This window comes from Myotis davidii, unplaced genomic scaffold (assembly GCF_000327345.1).
Source record: "Myotis davidii unplaced genomic scaffold, ASM32734v1 scaffold450, whole genome shotgun sequence".
Taxonomy (NCBI): Eukaryota; Metazoa; Chordata; class Mammalia; order Chiroptera; family Vespertilionidae; genus Myotis; species Myotis davidii.
This window is the reverse complement of record NW_006282385.1, coordinates 2,140,997-2,162,090: the sequence shown is the minus strand read 5'-3', so window position 1 is coordinate 2,162,090 and position 21,094 is coordinate 2,140,997. Positions and strand designations below refer to the sequence as shown.

The following is a 21,094-nucleotide window of genomic DNA, read 5'->3' as shown; positions in this document are numbered from 1 at the left end:
CCCGTTCTCCTCTCTTATCTGTATATAAGTATTGTGTTCATATTAGCAGAGCAGAGCAAATAGCTATTACATATTTTATTCTTCATTTTAATTCTCATGTAGTCATTTAATTATATCTTGAATGCTTACCACTACTTCTTATGTCAATGTCTTAGGGTCATTTTTGGAGCTCATTTTGGTTGTCCAAAGCATGTTTTTAGTAGTTTCCTCAGGAATGGCTTGTGAGAACAATATTACTGATATCTTATATTACTTACATTCTTACATCTGGTTAGCATTCTTTTTTCACTTGTAAACTTAAGCTCCTTAATTTTTTGTTGAATATGATGCAGATTTATAACTTGTATTAGTCTTTTCAAGGAACAAAATTTTAGTTTTATTGATATTATTTATTGCTTTTTTTCTCATTTGACTAATATCTGCTTTTATCTTTATTATTTCTTTCCTTCTGCTGTTTTCATGGTTGATATTATTCTAAATATTTCTCTGCCCCAACAGAAGTTCATCGCCACCATCCCACTGGTGATGTATCTCAGCGGTTTCTTCTCCTCCTTCCTCATGAACCCGATCAACAAGCGGATCGGGAGGAATGTGAGTGTGTGGGTTGGTGGGGGGCAGGGGGCACGCATAGACAAGGACCCTCATAACGCAGATGCACAGAACCCAGGTAATTGCATACCTCAGCTTCTACACCTTGTAGCTGCCGTGTCGCAGATCCATGTTCTAGAATCCTGGCTTCTGAGTGTCTTGGGCAGGGGTCCTCAAACCTTTTAAACAGGGGGCCAGTTCACTGTCCCTCAGACTGTTGGAGGGCTGGACTATAGTTTAAAAAAAAACTATGAACAAATTCCTATGCACACAGTGGTGGCAAAAACACCTGGCGGGCCGGATAAATGTTTTCAGCGGGCTGCATGTGGCCCGCGGGCCGTAGTTTGAGGACCCCTGAATTAGGTTGTCTAAGGTTACCAAGATATAAGTGCAGAATTATGATTAGAGCTCTGGATTGTATGGCTTCAATGTTCCTATCTTTTCACTACATCATGGTGTCTATGTAAAATGTCACTAGGTTTGTCCTGACTGGTGTGTGCAATGGTTAGAGCATTGGTGTGTGCACCGAAGGGTTGTGGGTTTGATTACCAGTCAAGGGCATGTACCTGGGTTGCAGGTTCGATCCCTGGTTGCAAGAGTTAATCAATCGATGTGATGTTTCTCTCCGCCGCCCCCCCCCCCACACCCTTCCACTCTAAAAAACAACAACAATGGAAAAGATGTCATTAGGTTTAACAGTATTAAAAAAGCATTTCCCATACAAAACTGTAATATTGTCTTCTTGACTTAAAAGATTTGCTTTACTCACATGTAAGTTCTTCTTTATCCTATATCCTACTGTAAAATCTGTACTAGCAATTTTTTATTTATTCTATCTATATATGCCTAATTTATTTCCAGAATAACAATCCTGAAACACTAAAAGAGATCAATGAACTTTTCTAAGCCATTAAAGCCAGTATGGTTATAAGTATTTATATTATACATTTACTGATTCCTTAAAATCAGGGCCCTATCATATCTTTCAATTAACTAGGATATTAATTCAATTTATTCAAACACCTGGGAGTAACCACAGACCCATTAGGGAATATCAGATTCTTTTGGAGTGGTGCAGTGCTTAGGTATAAAAAATAGTAGTTTCATTTTAAAATGAAGCCATTAATATTTATTTGAGAAAGAAACAACAAATACTATAAGTATTTGACTAACTTTTCTGATTTGGAGTTGCTAACAATACATTTCTGTTTCTAACTGGGAAAAAGTGTAAAGGCCCTATTTTTATTTTTTTCACTTTTAAAAATATTAATGGATTGATAATAATAGGAAAATGTTTGTAAAAATATGATCATAGCCCTGGCCAGCGTGGCTAAGTTGGTTGGGCATCATCCTGTGTACTGAAGGGTTGCTGGTTCAATTCCCAGTTTGGGCACATGTCCAGGTTTCAAGCTCGATCCCAGGTGCTGGAAGCAGCCGATCAGCATTTCACTCTTGCATCGATATTTCTCTTTCTGCCTCCCTCTCCCTTCCTCTCTCTCTAAAGAATCAATACAAAATCTTTTAAAAATATATGACGATAAAGCACAAAATCAAGGTTCAATGAGCAGGGCTTGATGCATGTCATTTCTGCTGGAAAGGTATTGTGCAATTATTGTTATGAGCCACTTTATTGAATAAGTCTCCCACATAAAATATAATAATTAAAAATAAGCAATTACTTAAATTACATAGGCTGATGCCTCATTTGTCTATATTTGAATTTTTCATGCACCTGTGAACTGAAAATTAGTATCAAGGTGCATATGACAGATCATGTGTATGGCAAGATCTTTCTATAAAGTAAAGTTTTTATAAAATTGACATTATGCTTGGAAAGAAAATATTTTAAAATTTGGTGTAAGTGGCAGCAAGATCAAAAGTCATATTATAATGTACATACAGGTGAATAGCATTATAATATCAAATATGTCTTAGAATGTGAATTTTGTAAAAAGGAATGATAGATTTCTGATCTTAAATTATTTCAACACTGTAAATTCTGAATCCTAAAGAAACACAACAGGAATAAAAATTAAAATACATAAATATAAATGTGTATGTGTGCGTGTGCATGCATACACACACACACACACACAAACACACACACACATCTTCACTTCTTCTTTGGGCTCCTAGGAACCCCATACATGTCAATCCCTGCTCTGTATATGACACATCTTTTTATCTTTCTGTGAATTTCACTAGGTCATATGTTCCATATGGTAAGGATTGTATATTTCTTGTCCATTATATTTCCCTTCACTGCACATAGTTTGTTTTTGAAATATATTTCAAGAATGAATAAACTTCTTAATATTAAAAGATGACTTGCCCTAGAGGTTTTGGCTCAGTGGATAGAGCATTGGCCCGCAGACTGAAGGGTCCTGGGTTCAATTCTAGTCAATGGCATGTACCTTAGTTGCAGGCTCGATCCCAGCCCTGGCCAGAGTACATGTGGGAAGCAACCAATTGATGTGTTGCTCTCACACTGATTCTCTCTATGTTTCTCCCACTCCCTTCCACTCTCTCTAAAAATCAATGGAAAAATTTCATTGGATGAGAACTAACAACAACAACAAACAAAAAATGACTCTCTTTTCTGTTCTACACATTTTTTTTCTAACAAAAGGAATCCTTGAAATAAATGTGAATGACATAAAAATTACAAGGGGGCACTAGTTAGTTTGAAATGTATCAATTCACTTGATATATAGAAAAACATTGCACAACTAGAAAGAAACTAAATGACTGGAAACTTAATTGGCTTGACTTTTTTGTACTTGAATTTTATGACAATGCATTAGTCACTAAGGTAGTAGCCTGTCATTGCAGATTTGGCCAAATCTTCTACACCTTACATCAGCTAGACTAGTGCCGTGGTCGGCAAACTGTGGCTCGTGAGCCACATGCGGCTTGTTGGCCCCTTGAGTGTGGCTCTTCCTAAGCCTTAGGAGTACCCTAAATAAGTTAATAACAATGTACCTACCTATATAGTTTAAGTTTAAAAAGTTTGGCTCTCAAAAGAAATTTCAATCGTTGTACTGTGGGTATTTGGCTCTGTTGACTAATGAGTTTGCTGACCACTGGCTTAAAGATACTCTCTATGGAAATTGCTTTTAAACGGAGCACTCATTAAAAAAAAAATGTTACAACATAACACAAAAAATAAATAAATAAACGGAGCACTCTGAGAAGGGAAAAAGAAATGACCTTCTGTTTGAGATACAGAAAACCTGGAGTAAATGGTGTGCCAGAGGGCTTCGGACAGGGATAGGACAAAGATTTCCCCTGGTTTAGTCGCATATCATCAGCAAGGCTTTGAGGAGGACAGGAGAACATTAGGAAGAGAATTAGACAACCAATGTTGGGGAAGAATTGCTATCACTAAGAAAAGAAAGGAGCACAAAAGGCAGGAGAAATAAAGTTGTGGTGGTGGTTGGTGGTTGTTGGTGGTAATGGTGTGTGATAGAAGGAATGCAAACAAATTACATATAACCTCAAACCAAAAATGACCACACGATTAAATGTTCTTTTAAAAAAATCACTGATAGGGAATTCCTACTTTCCTGTTAGTTAAAAGCAGTAAAATGTGTTTTTTACCCAGGACCCAGCACACTGTTTGCATTTAAAGATCCTCAATAAATGACTGTCAGATGAAAGAATGTGTACTCAAATGCAGCTGTATTTTAATCTGAGCTAAAACCGCAAAGATCAATAAGAATAAAAACAACGTTTTCCCTTATGTTTTTTGTTTCTGTTCCATGATTGTAACTAGATGGACAATCAATGAAATACTAAAACATTTTTATGCTAAAGAGACAAGTGCATAGATAGGGTTTTCATATTTGGTCTGATGACCACCAATTTTTCCCTCCCTTGGACCACACTACATGGCATCTTTGGGATACAGGCCCTGGTTAGGTGGCAATATCACACTATCTCCTAGAGCAGTGGTTGGTAAACTGCGGCTCACAAGCCACATGCGGCTCTTTGGCCCCTTGAGTGTGGCTCTTCCACAAAATACCGACTTCTGCGCATGGGCCACAAAGTTTCAATCGCACTGTTTGTGCGTGCCCGCACGAGGTATTTGTGGAAGAGCCACACTGAAGGGGCCAAAGAGCCGCATGTGGCTCGCGAGCCGCAGTTTGCCGACCACTGTCCTAGAGAAATATCTTGAATGACACTGCAGAGATGCTAAGCTGTCATTTTAGAAGATTCTTTCAGAAGAGCAAAAGCCCTAAAGATAAAAACGGGCTGTTCTCTTTTTAAAAGTGAGTAAATGCTCATCCTGGAAATTACAGATGAGGCTGAATAACTTGCTATGTGTGGAGTTCCTGGAACAAATCATCGAATACTCTATAATCACACAGAAAATTACAAAGTGCTGAATGGCAATCAACAAAGCTTTGTGAAGAGCAAATCTTTCCAGAACAATTTAATTTACTTTTTGAGAGTCTAAGACACTAGACAGGCAATGGAGGTTAGTAACTAAAATGTCATTAAAAATCAGACTAAAAAAGAGATCAGATTCTGTGGACAATAAGGAAAATAAAGCAGGACTTAATATATTGTGCTCAACTAGACTGTTACAGCTGAAGGTTAATTTAAGTAAAGTCATTTGCCTGGATTGATTAATACAAGTCTATTTGCTGAGTCTGACTTCACAGTATAATTTAATATTAATAACCTTTCTTTTCTGGTATGACAGGCACATATGCTAGGTGCACTTCACATATATTTTTAAATCATCATAAAAAACTTAAAAATAAAAATCTCTATTTTATAGGTGAGGATTGAAAGCTATATCACTCCATTTCTATTCTACTCTGCTTCTCACATGTCAAGCATGTTATGCTTTCCGTGTCCTTCCACATGCCTTCCTCTCTGCCTGGAGCACCTTACTCCTGTATCGCTCAAACTTTCTTCTCCCGTAAGGAGGACTTAGGTCCTGTCTCGTGTTCCTGTAATTCTTTTTATTTTCATCCATTTACATGTGTTCCTTCCCGTTAGATTATAAGCTTCTAGAGGGCACTGTTGAATTCCCAGGACCCAGGAAAATGCCAGAGGAAAGACAGGTGCTTCATACATGTTTGTTGAATGAGTGAATGTTGAAGAGTTATGCAAATGAAAGGGTAAACAAAACACAGCAATTACTTCTATTGTTTTCCTCCTATTTTGTACATGCATAGATGCTAATTGTAAAGACTTAATGTGGAACTTCCTATATGCTTGGCAGAAAGGAGGCAGGTAAAAGGCCATTGCAGGACATATATGTCCTGTTCAAAATGTCCATGGAGACATCTGGTCTACACCAAGTGGTCCTTAATATTTGATTCTGTCAAGTGTCCACACAGAGAAAAATGCCACTAGGTTCAAATATAAGATGTATTTATACTTTTGGTCTACAGGATTAATCCATAAAATACTATCATGTTTTATTGGTCCAATAACTGTGTTATGGCTGTATTGTCAATAATAACTCTTCTAGCCTTGGTAACCTAGCTGGTAACAGCACATGGGTTAGGTAGAGGGGTAGGGGTTCGAACGTTGCAGAAGAGTGAGATTTTTATTAACTGTGCAGATCAAATGTCTCTATGGATGTTTTAGAGGGGACCAAATGTCCACTAATCATAATTATTTATGAGCATAATATTTGAGAAATATTCACTGTTCTTACATATATGGGTTCTGGCACTGTATAGGAGTTGGCTGGGACAGCCCCAATCCCTCCCTGGGCCTCAGGCTGATATAACTCTGTGAGTTTACTCATTTTCTTCAGATCATTGTAGATGTTGATCCCAGATATGGCACGCCATCCAGGACAGCAGGACAGAAAGATCACGTAGCTCAGTTAAAGGACAGCTTGAGTGCCCTGATCCAACTACAGTGGGATCTTGACTTTGATGAGATGATTCCTGTCTGAGGACTGACTGGGCTGCTTTTGTTAACTAGAGTTATTGGAAAGCCAAGTTACGTCTCAGTTTATTAACAAGCACTCAACTTAATAAACCTAGGGTTTAATTTCAATAATATGGAGAAAAAAATAGGTAGAAAACCACTGACTGATTTTCTTCTGCCTGGAAACTAGAAAAACTCCTCTCAAGATTTGCAGATTTATCCTTTCTGTAGGATCTGGGCAGGCCTCAACAATGGCTTCAGGCTTTTACATTTTTGTCTGCTTATTGTTTACAAGGAGAAGAACAAGTATGTTAAACCACATGATAAAGGTAACTAAACACGGCTATTTTAAAAGCATGACCTCTGCAGAGTGAGACTGCCATAGGAATTGCTTATGGATGTTTAAACCCAGGGTAATTACTCTGAGAAAACCTTACCTTATGTGTGCTTTTGTGTTTCCTGCATTGCTTAACAAAGACGAGTGTGGATGGGAGAGTTGGAAGGGGTCAACATCAGCGAACGTACCTCAATCAGATTGAGGACGTTTTAGCAAAGGCCAGCTTAGGAGTACCCTAATTGAGTTAATAACAATGTACCTACCTATATAGTTTAAGTTTAAAAAATTTGGCTCTCAAAAGAAATCTCAATCATTGTACTGTTGATATTTGGCTCTGTTGACTAATGAGTTTGCCGACCAACTGGCTTAATTACTCTCCCTCCCCTTGCCCCTTAGCCTTTGTTGTCAGGTTTGGTCTTTTTTCCCCTGCTTCACTTGTGATCTTTAGGTTTCTGGGACTCTGTTTTCCCTGGCAAAAGTGCTTCCCTGTAGGGTAGTGAAGTTTCCCCTTCCTGGTAATCATTAAGGGGAAGGTTTTATTTTATTGTTTCTTTGTCATATTATAGAATCATTGATAAGCCAGACTTTCATTTTCTTTTTATTTCTTACCACTTTTTGAGGAAAAACAGTCTCAATTTGTGTTGGTGTTGGAAGAATTTTTTCACATAAAGTGAAGTGCCTTGCCATCCATATGACACTGACTGGCATTTCCGAAGACAACTAGGATTGTAATGGAAATTTCCTAATACTTTACTGGGGAGCTAATCTCTGTTCAGGATTTTTGTTGGTGTTTATGTATTTTTGCTTTTAAGTGGCTCTAGGGTTTCTTAATAAAAGTGAAAAGGGCTTGCCATATTAAAAAATGAAAATACCAAACTGCTTTCTCTTTGATTCCTGCTTCCTGCAAATCTTCACCTCTGATGTTCAGTGGGTGGGATTGTCTGGTTTGAGTTCCCTGGCCCAAGTGGCACTCAACAAGGATGATGAGTCCTAAGTATTTACGAAGAACTCCAGTAACTGATGGAGCTGAAGTGAAAGATGTTATTAAGTTTACTTTTCAGGCAACCTAAGCTTTAAGAATGGATGGCCACACGGGTAAGTCTTCTTGCTGCTGCCACACTGGGTAGCAGCCACTAAGATGAAGAGAAAATACATTCTCTATATCCCACTTTCTGCATTGCAGCATTTACCCAGATCATGAAGGCTGTTAAGGGGATAAACAATATTATTCCAACTAGGCTTTCATGGGAATGAAGGGCAGCCTAACCATTACTGACAATTTATTTTTCTTGTATAAGATCCTGTATTGCGTGTTTCAATCAACTGACCTTATAGATTGGGGACTGCCAACCCTCTTCAACAATTCTAGTTTCTTTTAGATGCTGAGTGACTTGGCTATCACCAAGAAGCAGGGTATTGCCAGTTCACTGTATTTTAGGAGATTATGAGGGAGGCTCAAGTATAAGATTACAGAATACAACTATAATTATCCTCTTACTTTCAGTTAATTAAAGATAACTGTTAAATGAGAAGATTTTTAAAAAGCCCCCAAAATATAAGGACACAAAGAAATCAGAAATGGCATATGAAGTTCTCTGAGTGTAACCCAAGACAATGATCCCCTAGGAGGGATGCTGGTGGCACACAAAAGGGTATGACAAATTCTCCTTAAACTTTACTCACAACCCTCCACACCTGCCAAGAATCTTTTAAATTTTTTTCCTTACCTATTTCAAAACATGCTGTTCAAATTTTTGAAAAACGTTATGTTTCCTTTTAGAGAGAAAATATGTTTTCTGAACTATAGTTTAACTAGAGGCCTGGTGCACGAATTCGTGCATGGGTGGGGTTTGCCAGCCCGCCCTGATAAGGGCCAATAGGGATGGGCTGGAGGGGGAGGGGCTACGGTGGTTGGCTGGCCGGCCCTGCCCCCTGTTTGAACTCCTGGTCGAGGGGACAATTTGCATATTAGCCTTTTATTATATAGGATTTTGTGTTTCCAGTGGGATAATGTTACTAGTGATTTTTAAAAAGCATGTTCTGGATTTCACACTTTGGGCATAAAATGATATCAGCTCTCCACACTCTTCCTGGAGAGAGCTGGCCACAACCCTATGTGAGGGTTCAATGTACACCTATGGCTTACCATCTTTTGAAATAAAATTTAGGAAATAAGCATTCCTAGTATGTAAAATGCAATTTCAGACTCACTGGATGAAACCAGGCCATTTTATCCTCTCACCAGATTGTTAGCTGACATATGAACTTTTGCATCCATGCCCTATATATAATATTGAGTGAAATATAACTGTGGAGAATAAAGGAGACATATTTAATAATAATAAAAAGAGTTTAAGTCTTTAAGGTGAGCTAAGAGTACTGCATGTGCATGTGTGTGCACACACACATTTCATAACTTTTCACTCAAAATTTAAAAGCAAAGGATGATCTTAGTTGAGACAAAATTAGTGAACTGGAAGATCAAGCTGAACAAATATTTTAAAGCACAGAGAAAAATAGAGAGACACCGATCATAAGCGAAAATGAGGAGGGGGAAAAAGAGTAGATGGAAAAGTAATAACTGAATAAATAATAAAAATTTTCCTGACAAATATCTTAGCCTGCCAGCTGAGAAGACTCCCTAGTTTGGACAGTTCAAATGATAAGAGGCATACAAAGTATATCACAGTAAAGATCTGAACTCTAAGGATGCTCAGAAAGTCTTACAAGCTTCCCCAAAGAAATCAGAAAACCAACCAACCAACAACATAAATCTTTCAAGTGAAAAAAAAAAGAGATTGACATTAGATTTCCAATCTATAATGTTGGAATCTATGATATAGAAGAATGAAATCCTTTGATGATTAAAAGAAAATCTATAATAATAAAAGCATAATATACTAATTAGACTGATGTCCTTCTGGACATACTTCCTTCCAGACAAAGCCGCAGCAGGTGGGGGGCTGAGGCAGAGGGGGCTGCCGCAGTGGTAGGGGCCAAGGGTCTTGCATAAATTTCGTGCATCGGGCCTCTATTAAATAAATAAAAATCCTTGAACAAGAACAGACATGTTGCAAAAGAAATGATGATCATAACAATTGAGAACATAATCACTAAACTACAGCAGAAAACAGAGGAATTGGCAGGAGGATGGTAAGGGGGAGAAGTTCAAGTTTGAGTAGGGGATGGTGGGAAAGAAGGAGAGGAGAAAAGCAAAGGTACTCTGATAATATAACCCTTATGGGGTAGGAGGGAAATGGGGGGAGAAATAGAGAATGCTGGAAAATGAAAGAGTTGGTATTTTATTTTTACATGATGATAGAGAAATATGTATTTGATTATAAACAAAAAGGGCACGAAGGATTTAAAGAAATTAAAAATAAACTAAGACTTATGAGAAGAAATACTTGCAAGTATATTAGATGCCTTTGCAAACTCTCATCTTTAATCTCATTTTAATCATTGATCTTTCATGTTCTAACAGTGGAATATGAGAAAAAAAATTCCATATCACTTTTCAAATGACAAAGAAATAGGTAAATCAGAGCATGAGTTAGATAATGTGTCTAGGAAAATTCCTGCCACTTACTAATGGCAATAAGTGGTAATTATTTTGACTGATTTTAGGGAAACTTGCTCTGGTTATTCTCCCTGGTGTATAACAACTGAAATAAGCATGGTTTCTTGCAAAAGGCAACAGACAGGCAACCGTTAAACCTGGGCTGAACCGTAGAGACCTGAGCCCTTCCTGCTGCAGGTGAGAAAATGCAGGTTAGAGGAGGGAACTGACCTATTCCAAGTCACACTTCTGCTACATGGCATGGCTCGAATGTTCACTTATAGAAATCCAAAATTTAAATTTATAAATTAAGCAATGTTAGGTGTAATGATTCCTTCTACAAAGAAATGTTTCTCATTAATCTCCTGAGACATTAGATTTCAGAACCCCACACAGTTCTGTGGTTTTGTTCTCTAACATATGCGCTTAAGATAAATGTGGTTATTAGAGACAGGGGTGCTTACTTTTTGGTCAATGTATTTGTTGTCCTCAATTGCAGACCGTTTGGAGTGATCACATGATGAGGAAGACGCTGATGGAAGGCTTCTTAAGAGGCAGCAAGTGTCCTGTTGCTGGCGATCAATAAACTGCTTCATAAAACTTTCCCTTTGCAAATGAAGTAGACATACATGAAGCATTATTGATGAGATGGAGCAAGTGGTGGCATTTTGCTTAAGCTATAATAAAGCACTGACAAAGTTTGTAGACAACAAGATATGACATAGATGAATTACCAAAGTAATGAATTTAGAGAAAGTTTCCTAAATCTTGGTCATTACTGCTTTACAAAGGTAATGTCCCTGAAATAACTTAAAAGATACTATGAGTTTGGTAATTCATAGTATCTTTTAATCCTATTGTGGTAATAAGATACTTTTTCCCCTTCAAAGACTTGAAAGAATTAGTTAATTTCTCTGAACTTCCAATCATCTTAAGAATATCTGAGAGATAATTTTGCATTTAAAGACTCAAAATAACTCAAAAAAAGTTACTTCATCTAATCTCTACAGCATGGTGAGAATTCAAATAACATCTTTTCAAATAACCACTAATCTTGTATCTAATTTACATGTCTTTTATACCTCATATTTTCAGCTTTTAGATTTTTTAAAAAACCAGAAATACAAAATATATTTCTATTTGAATTTTAAATATTATTGTACCACCTCTAGTCTCATACTTTTATAATGGCCCCATAGAATTGTTTTTTAAAACCCGTTACATAATAAGGTCATATTTCATAGTACCCTGGTTCTGTTTGTAATTTTTGACCTATAACTGAAAGAATTTCCTTTAACTTTTTAAAATAACTGTTTTAAAGCATTTTCTATGCAACTGTGTAATTGGAGGGCAAAATGGTAGAAAATCAAATTGGTGGGAGTGGGTAATGCCATGGTTCTTCTAACAAAAAGAGGAAGACAAATTATATTTTAATCAGACATGGCACCCTAAACAAATGCTGTTACAGTAGTACAGAAACCTGCCAGTGCCATTTCTCTATGGATTTGAAAACAGAAGGGCCTCAGTTGAGGGTAGAGGTGGATGTCTATCTGCCATCTTTGTGACCTCAACGACCTTCGCCAGTTACCTGGGAAGTCAAATCCCCGAGGAGCACCTCAGGGGGGAGCAGTGGTAGCAGCCTTCTTGCTAAGGCTAATATACTTGTCAGATGACACTGCTCTGAGTATACTGCTTAAAGGGGTCAATGGTTTGTAAACACAGAGTGAGTAGAAATACAGAGAATAACTTTAAAAAATTCACAACCACATGAGTTTGAAAAGAAGGGCTGAATCAGATGTAAGATGAGTAATTTAGAGTATATTTGAGATAAAGAAAGTAATACGTTCATACCTGATTTTAGGAACTGTAAAATCTGAAGGAAGCTTTGAGATTTTCACCATCTGCGGTCTGTTTGGAAATTTCTCAAAGATTCGAAGACGCAGAGGGAGTTTTTCCTTGGTATCTGCATTTGCTTCACTTTGCTTTAACTAAAGAAAAAATAGAAAGAAGGAGAAAAGGGAGGAAACTATAGTGCTGTAAGTCATAGATTATGAATTTTTTTGAATCAAAGAAACAAGAGTTGTTACATGAAGACACAGTAGATGGCAGCAAAGAACTACCAAGTATACTTCTGTCCCTGCCCTCCATTGCTCTCTGAGCGCTCAAACTGAGCATGGGAAAACCAAAACAAAACCAAAACTAAACAAAAATCTAAACCAGAAAAAAAATTAGAAGAAAAAAAATTATGTGATTTTATTCCCAAATGTAGGCCCCTTTTCATACCAAACATTTTTTATTGTTGACTTATTTATCACTAACATAACCAAACAATAGAATGTGTTTTATAATTGTGTGCTAGAATTAGAATCCAAATGGATAAAATAATAAATGAAAATCCTAAGTAGTGCTATTTGAAAAGAGGGAAAATGTGAAGAAAATTGGTCACTTATTGTAGCAGATTAAAAAGAAAAGCTCAAAATGGAAACAACACAGAAGAGTTTTCTATATAGTAAAAAAGATGGTTGGGAATTATTACATTATGTGCTATTAAGTATCTCTATAAGAAATGATAAGCAAATGGTATGTATGTATGTATGTATGTATGCATTTTTCTATAAGATGGTTTCAATTTTTTTAAAATTTGATCATTGACAGTATCACAGATGATCCCCATTTTGCCCCTTTTTCCTCACTCCACCCAAGCCCTCCTCCCAAGCCTTCCCCACACTATTGTCTGTGTCTATGGGTTATGCACATATGAATATATATTCTTTGGTTAATCTCTTCCTGTCCCCTCTAGCCTCCTCTACATTGAGATCTGTTATTTTGTTCCATGTAGCCATGCCTCTAGATCTATTATGTTTGTCAGTTTATTTTGTTCATTGGATTCCACATATAAGTGAGATCACGTAATATTTGTCTTTCTCTAACTGGCTTATTTCACTTAGCATAACAGTCTACAGGTACATCCGTGCTGTCGCAAAAGGATAAGATCTCCTTTTTGAAGTCCATGATGTAAATGTACCACAGCTTATTTAGCCACTCATCTACTGATGGGTACTTGGGCTGTTTCCAGCTCTTAGCTATTGTAAACAATGCTGCTATGAGCATTGGGGTGCATATATTCTTTCTGATGGGTTTTTATGTTTCTACAAATCAGGATTCAGGGAAGCCAAGGCTTAACATCACAAACTGGAACCAACGCTGAGCGAAGGAGACATCGTAAGAATGGACTGGGCTGGCAAAATTCTGCTTGAAATATGATGTAATGGCTTCCACACTTGCTCAGCCTCCCTTCTTTCCCCTCCCATGGCTGGCTTCTCTTGAGGCCCTTCCTTACTGCTCTTGACCTTTCCCTTCCTCCCTGACCTTTGTACAGACGGAATTCACCTCTGCAGGTCCACCCTCTCTCCTGTCCTGACTCTGCAACCTGCGTCTTTGAACATGGATTCTGTATGATGAGTACATCTAATTCAGGCAGCCTTTTTAGTCAGGTTATGATGATTCCAAAACCATCAGCTTCTCATCTCTTGTTGAGTATGCTTTCCTCTATAATTACAATTTGTCTTGTGTTTGTGGAAAGATTACGGTAAGAGTTCTTATAACGGGAAGACAGGTAGCAGCTGCCTTGTACCCATATGGGGGATATCCCAACTGACCAGAGAAAACATGAGGCTGCATTTTTGGAGAACATCACAATTTTAATACAATATATGGCTCAGTTCTCCAATTGGTTGTGAGCCATAGTGAGATTATTTGTTTCATTTCTAGATCAGAGAAATGTGCCCCTTTTCTCATTGTACTACAAAATCTAACATCTTTGTTTTACATAATGGAAACAATTCACTTTTGCCATTTCAATGTTTTATTTAATTCTGTGGCTTGTCTGGTTTCCTGTCATAGGTGGTAATCTCATTTAGGGAAGGGGTTGCTCCTGCTCATTGCCTCCCTCCCTCCCGAAATGGAGCACTGAGCACAGCACGTTCCCAATAATTTGATGATTATGATAATGACAGTGATAAAGGATTAGCTCCCAAAGGCACAAAACAAAATGACTAGCATGTCCATGAGATGTAGGCGATTAGAAAAAGGGTTCCACACATAAACAAAGATGTTCATGAAAAAGAGACTTCTTTTCTAAAAGCTCATTGACACAACTAAGTAAAGTATACTGAAAAAGAAAAAGCAGTTGGTAAGTTAAGTCAGACCAGAAAGAAAGACAATTATATGAGGCCAAAGAAAGAGAACGGAAAAGCGGAGAAGATAGAGCAGAACTAAGGTATTTAGTTCATGCATTTGCCGACAGATTTATTTATACATTGATGCAGTCACTTATAAATCAAATCCTAGAGGCCAGGTCATTGTTAAGTTCTGGGGCTAGAAAAATAACTAAGACAGCATTTACCCTCACAGAATCCACATTATAACGAATAGATGGTTATAAAAACAGATTATGACAATAAAATAGAAGAGCTACTCTAGCCAAGATATAAACAAAGTGCTGGATACACAGGTGAGCAGCAAAGAGACAAATAAGAAAAAAAAATGAAGATGCTACTTCTACTTTCGGAGACTTCTTGGGCAGCAGAATGGCTACACCTAACTGTTAGGCAACATAGGGGATCTATAGGTACCAACACTGGTATACACATTTATGAGAATTAAATGTTCAAAAGACTCAAGAGCAAATGGTATATTAATCAGGAGATATCATCAAAACAAAAATATGAGGCTCTTTTCTAAAAGCCCCTATGCGTGTCCATTCTCTCAATCCATACCAATACTTTTCTGGTCAAAGATACCACCTGGGCTCCTGTACTAGCTTCCATGGTCTTCCCATCTGGTTTGGCTCCTTCGAATCTGTTCTCCACGCCCTAGTAGTATTCTCACCTTCTTGCTTAAACCATTCAATGGTGCTCCATTGCTCTCAAAACTCTCAATCTTTCCGAGTTAATACCCGATTTAGCTACTCCCTACCTGTCCAGCCTCATCTGGCTCTCTGCCTACATATCATCTTCTTCTAGTTCCTCAAAATTGTCTGGACCCTCTGCCTCAGAGGCTTTGCACATGCTGGTCCCTCTGTTGGGAGCTCTTCTCCCCCCGTCTCTTTTTTATTCTTCATCAACTTTTTCTACTTGTTCTTCTGATTTCAGTTCCATTACCAATTCTTCAGAGAAGCTTTCTGTGACCAACAAGGTCTTCCTCATTGCATATTGGGTTGGACTATATTGTTGTTTGTGTAGGTCAAAGCACCCCAAAATAGGCAATTTCGTATGGCTCAATCTAATACATATTGTATTAGCTTCCTAGGACTGCTATAACAAATTATCTTAAGACTGGTATCTTAAAATAACAGAAATTTATTCTTTCAGAGCTCTGGAGGCCAGAGTTCCTAAATCAAAGTCCCAGAAGGCCATGCTCTCTCAGAAGGCTCTTGGGAAGAACCAGTCCTTGACTTTTCCAAGCTTCTCATGTCCTTAGTGTTTCTTGCCTTATGGCTGCATCCCTTCACTATATGCCTGTGTCCTCAAAATGCCTTCTTGCCCCTCAGTTTCTGTCTTTCTATCTGAATCTTTCTCTTTTCTCTTACCAAAACACCGATCACTGAAATCAGGATCCACCTTAAACCAGTGTGATTTTAACTGATTACATTAGCAAAAATCTGATTTCCAAATAAGATCCCATTCTGAGGTTCTGGGAGGACATGAATTTTTTTGGGGGGGAGGCACTATTAAATTCACTACATAGAGCATTATTTGAAATTATAGTATGTGACCAGTTGAACACTGTATCTCTTTCCTGAGACTGTAAATGCTAGGAGGGCAAGGATAGTGTGGGGGCTTTTCATAATTTCATATCCAGGGCGTGTCACTATATTTCACACAAAGTAAGCTAAACAGATATTTGTTGAATAAATAAGTATACTGATCAGATGGCAGAACTAAACTCTCTAGCAGATAACTGAGAAAAGAAAGGATTTTAAATATTCCCTGAAGGATGGAGAGATAAGCAGAAAATATCTATTTACCGATTAAATAAATGTGTTTGTGTGGAGTATAGGTGTCCTTGGATTCACAGAAGAGAATAAAATTTGACTCTATGGCATTTAATCTGAACTTCTGTCTGCCATTGATGAACTTACTGATGAATGCTTAGAATAAATTCAGACATAACATTTTACTAGTATATTAACCTAATATTCCAGAATATAATGTTTAACATATCTAGGTTGCCAGTATAAAAATTAATCAAAGTACCTATATGTTTTTTAAAATAAAACCTATTCTAATTTGTATTAGAGTTACTTATCTTCCTTAAAACCTGCAAACTCCTTAGGGACCAGATTCCATTTTTTTTTTAAATTTACTTTATAGCACCTTCTAGAGAGTAAAAACACAAGAACTATTAGTGAATAAATAAATTAGAATTCAGCATGAGTTTGATCATTGTATGGAAAAAGAACAAAGAACAAATGAGAAGCTGTTTTTTGATGACTCAGAAGCTTCTTCAGGATACTACAACCCTCTTCCTGAGTATGAGGCATTGCTGCTCCATAGATGTGCAGGTGGGCCAATTAAAACAGAGAAAGATGAGTGGCTACTCAAATGGTAGCTACACCAGACCTCTCTATTAAGTCACTAAATAAGGGACCTCTTTTTGAATAGCAGTTGTGAATTTCACAACATAACGTTAAGTGATGGCAATCAGACAAAACAAAAGAGTCCATACGGAATGATTCCATTGCTATAGTTAAAAAACAGCAATGACCTATGCTGCTTAGCCTCAGGAGAGTGGTTACCTAGGGATGGGGGTGAAGCTAACAACTGGAAGGATGTATGGAGAAGGAGTTCCTAACGGGCCTTTACTCTTTTTTTTAAAATTTTTTTTTTATCTGTGCGCTATATGTGTTCAGTTTGTAAAAATTAAGCAAAATGTCTCTTTCTATGTGTTTATTATAGTACAGTAAAAAATTTTTTTTTACAAAAAGGGCAGATAATGCAGTAGAGCAAAATCATGTAATCACCATAACCGTGTCCATTCCTCCTTACCCATCCCATGATTAGAATTAAGATACATAAAGAGAAAAAGAGAGAAAAGTTCAAGATGTGTGTGTGTGTGGGGAGGGGGTAGTAGATGGTGGAAAGTGTGAGGAGGTTGAGACAAACAGGATAAGGAATAATATTTCATGGTATTTTGAAGCCACTGTAAAGTTCCCTTAATATGCGATAAAATGGTATTCTACTTTTTATCCAAATGCTTTTCCCCTCCTTGCTTATAAGCAGAGATTTTCCAAGATCAAATTTGCTTTGATGGCAATGAGTGAATAATATGGACTATAAGAACTGGATAATAATTTAAGATCTTTATACTACACCACAAAAGCAGACCTATCATATAGCAATTCTAATTGCAATTGGTCATGTAAAAAGTATTTCAAAGATCATGATTCTTGGATGGAAGGAACATAACGCAGAGAATCCCAAGATTCTATTCTTTACCCTGAAAAAAAAAAAAAAAACTAATGTAAAGAACAGTACAAAGGAAGGAGTTTGAAATGGCTTCCACTGGGCATGAGGTCTGGCTGCCACAGATCAGATGATAGCTTTGTACCAGACTCACAGGGCAAAAAAACACACATTTTCAAAAAAGAAATGGGAATCAAAGAAAAAAAATTCAAACCTTGAGCTTTAAAAAATATAAATCATCTAAGCTCAGTGCTATTCTCTGGCTCAGCACCTGCCTTGCCGAGATATCATTACCCACTGGGCAGCTGAAAGCGTTCTGCTTTCCTTATGCTTCTCCAGAGAGTTGGGTGTAATTGCTCTGCACGACACAGACCCTGTTCTGCCTCATCGCTTAAATCTTCCCGTTTCAGCCTGTGTTGTCTTCTGTTAACATATTCAAACAGTATTTCATTTCAGTTCCTTTCCGAATGCTGCGGCAAGTAACTGAATGGATGGATGACACCAACTAAGCATTTTTGTAATTTTTGGTGTGGTTTTTCAAAAAGAAAAACAATTTAAAAAGCATTCAGACTTGGGAATGAGTCCTCATTTTAGAATCTAGTCCATGCTAGTTTGGACGTGCAGAGATCTGTGGGTGAACGTGACTGACGAGTATTTGTTGAGTGTTCGGTATATGAAAACGATCACATTATTTTTGATCTGGAGAAAGGAGTTCCTCTTTGTGACCTGGATAGATGAAAGCAGAATTCTCTTTGTTTCTTTGCATGATGGCTTTTTTTTTTTTTTTTTTTTTTTTTTGCTACACATGACACAGTGATTCAGAATTGAGTTTTTTCCTAAAGCATAAACTACGATTTTTCAAGAAAGTTTCTCTTGCTATTTTGCCTCTGTGATTTTACAACCCGAATGGCAGGGCTTCTGGGTTAAAACAGATGGGCTATCTGGAGGAACGATCGGACATGCTGGTTTTTATTAATATCCCTGTGTTACTATAAAAGATTGATATATAAATATAAACTATATCTCTCCCTAGCCTGTTGAATTCCATAAAGAATTTCTTGGGGGGAAGACCTTTTCATGTTTACCCGGGCAAAGGTCTGTTTGTCTTGATTGCTTGCAAGACAGCAATACCCTACCTTTTAAAAATGTTTCCTTTCAAAAGTGCTTAAGTCCTTGATGTTTTTCCCCTTCTACAAAAATTTTTAATAAATCCGGTACTTCCAAGGTCAAATTGGGGTTTTATGAATGTAAATTGCAGGGCTCATTTCTTGGTTTACATATGGATCATAAAAGCTATATTTTTATGTGACAGCTGACACCCCAGAATGTTCAAAGTAATTTCATAACTGATTAATGGCATGTGGTGTTTCCTTTTCTACATCCCTCAACAGATTCAAGAGCTGTTGCTCATTCATCTTTACAGCATACACATGAAGGGGATGGGGAGAGGAGGGATGTTCTTGGAGGAGCTGGTACACTGGGGAATTGAGTGGTGGCTGTGCTTCCTGGTTTGGGAGGCCAGCAGAGCACTCTCGGGCTGTTGCGTTTACACCATCTTTGGACATCCCTCAGAAGCACACAGAATGTTCCCTTTCATGCTCTCATAAGATCTTGTTAAACCTAAGGTCTTTACAGGCTTTACATGTCATGCAGAAGGGTGCCTTGTGCAGCAATATAATTAATATTTGCAACAAGGCTAGGCTAGCAGAAAATGCTAACCAGTTAGTAAGAGGGAAAACCAACGTGACAAATTATATCAAAGGAATAAGTTTTCCTTATATTATTGTCCCTTAAAATATCATTAATAAAGTTACTGATTTCTTACAGACAGTAGTAATGAACAGTTTTGTTTGGTATGTTTTTTTGTCTTCTTTTCTTCTAGGTCCAAAAACCTGTATGTTATATTATATCTTTCTTGTGCTATTCAACTGAAACACAATTGTTCCCATTAGGGAATTAACTGAGTCATTGAAACATGTTCATTATGATAAAAAATGCATTTTTTTTTGCTTCACTTCAGATGAAATTAAAGTTTCATGTAAACTAGATGCTTGGTTCCTGTTATGAGATTAATATTTAGTAAGTAATAGGAATAAAGCCTATACCAAAGGGAATTCAGAATATATATAGTGTTCTCATATAACTGTCCTCTCTTTTTGATTTAGAAAACATAAGAGACGATATCCTCTAAGTAAAAACAGTAAAAAAGTAAGAATATGTACATTTAAATTTTTGTTCAATTTTATAATCTCTTAGCCACTCTGGATTTCAATGTTCTCAAATGAAAAATGGGAATCCTCATTCCTTTATATAAATGCCAGATATATAAGTGACATAGCATATTGCCTGTAATTTGAATTACTCAAGGGAAATGTGCTATAAAAACCAAAGCTGCTCTGTCAGTGTGGCCCAGCGATTGAGTGTTGATCTCTGAACCAAGAGGTCAACAGTTCTATTCCTGATCAGGGGCACATGCCCAGGTTGCAGACTCGACCCTCAGATGTTTCTCTTTCATTGATGGTTCTATCTCTCTATCCGACTCCCTTCTGCTCTCTCTAAAAAAATAAAATAAAAAGATATTAGGAAAGGAAAAAACTGAAGCTATCACTATGCCCCAGTAACTGGTAGTTCTATGTGAACAAGATCTCATCTCAGTAAGTGGAGATAAATGACGAGGAAAGCACATACAGGGTAGAGCAAAAGTAGGTTTCCAGTTGTTAGTATGGAAAATCTATACTAATAAAAGGGTAGTATGCTAATAGACCAGACATATTCCGGACAACCATCCGGACATCCTTCTGGACAAAGCCACAGCAGCTGCCTGAGGCTCAGGGAAGCTGAGGATGGTGGCTGCCCAGCCACCCAGGGCTGGCCCAAGGCTCAGGCAAGCCGGGGATGACGGCTGCTCAACGGCCTGAGGCTCAGTTAGGGGATGATCAGGCTGGCAGGGGAGCAGTTAGGGGGTGATCGGGCCAGCAGGGGAGCCATTAGGGGCATCAGGCTGGCAGGCAGAGGTGGTTAGGTGTGATCAGGCAGGCAGGTAGGCAAGTGGTTAGGACCCAGCGGTCCCAGATTGCGAGATGGATGTCCGACCGCAGGGATCGAACCTAAACTAGCAGTCAGACATCCCCCGAGGGGTCCTGGATTGGGGGCCGGGCTGAGGGACACCCCTCCATGTACAAATTTCGTGCACTGGGCCTCTAGTCTACACTAATAAAAGAGAAACATGCAAATTGGTGTCACTCG

General features: G+C 37.8%; 1 protein-coding gene across 1 annotated transcript in view; it reads right to left on the bottom strand.

The window, feature by feature from the left end:
* Positions 1–21,094, bottom strand: part of NALCN (sodium leak channel, non-selective) — a 295,705-nt gene that overhangs the window by 70,007 nt on the left and 204,604 nt on the right. Inside the window, exons 15-16 of the mRNA XM_015559118.1 lie at positions 12,234–12,370; positions 10,847–10,988 (exon numbers count right to left, since the gene is read on the bottom strand). Coding sequence (XP_015414604.1) covers positions 10,847–10,988; positions 12,234–12,370 — 279 coding nt within the window. The remainder of the gene's footprint in view (positions 1–10,846; positions 10,989–12,233; positions 12,371–21,094) is intronic.